This window comes from Antrostomus carolinensis, unplaced genomic scaffold (genome assembly GCF_000700745.2).
Source record: "Antrostomus carolinensis isolate BGI_N321 unplaced genomic scaffold, ASM70074v2 scaffold32018, whole genome shotgun sequence".
In the NCBI taxonomy this organism is placed as follows: domain Eukaryota; kingdom Metazoa; phylum Chordata; class Aves; order Caprimulgiformes; family Caprimulgidae; genus Antrostomus; species Antrostomus carolinensis.
Window position 1 is genome coordinate 1 of NW_010334166.1, and position 204 is coordinate 204.

Consider the following 204-nt stretch of genomic DNA (forward strand, 5'->3'; position numbering starts at 1 on the left):
GTGCCACTGCTCTGCCTGAGTCCCACATCCCCACCATGCCCCTTACCTTGTGCTGGCCCTGCTTGGAGGTGCCCGGTAGAAGAGCTGGTGGGAGCTGCGGGGTTCTGTGGGGTCCCAGCTCCACTTGCAGCGCACATGCCGCAGGTCAGGGGTGCTGCAGCACAGCCCGATGTCTCCTGGGCAGGCAAGAGCCAGGGCAGAGAA

General features: G+C 65.2%; 1 protein-coding gene across 1 annotated transcript in view; it reads right to left on the reverse strand.

The window, feature by feature from the left end:
• Positions 1–46: 46 nt before the first annotated feature.
• The window catches only part of LOC104529744 (thrombopoietin receptor-like), a gene marked incomplete at both ends in the record, with an annotated part of 3944 nt that continues 3786 nt past the window's right edge, over positions 47–204 (reverse strand). Inside the window, one exon of the mRNA XM_010174136.1 lies at positions 47–176. Within this exon, the coding sequence (XP_010172438.1) occupies positions 47–176 (130 nt within the window). The remainder of the gene's footprint in view (positions 177–204) is intronic.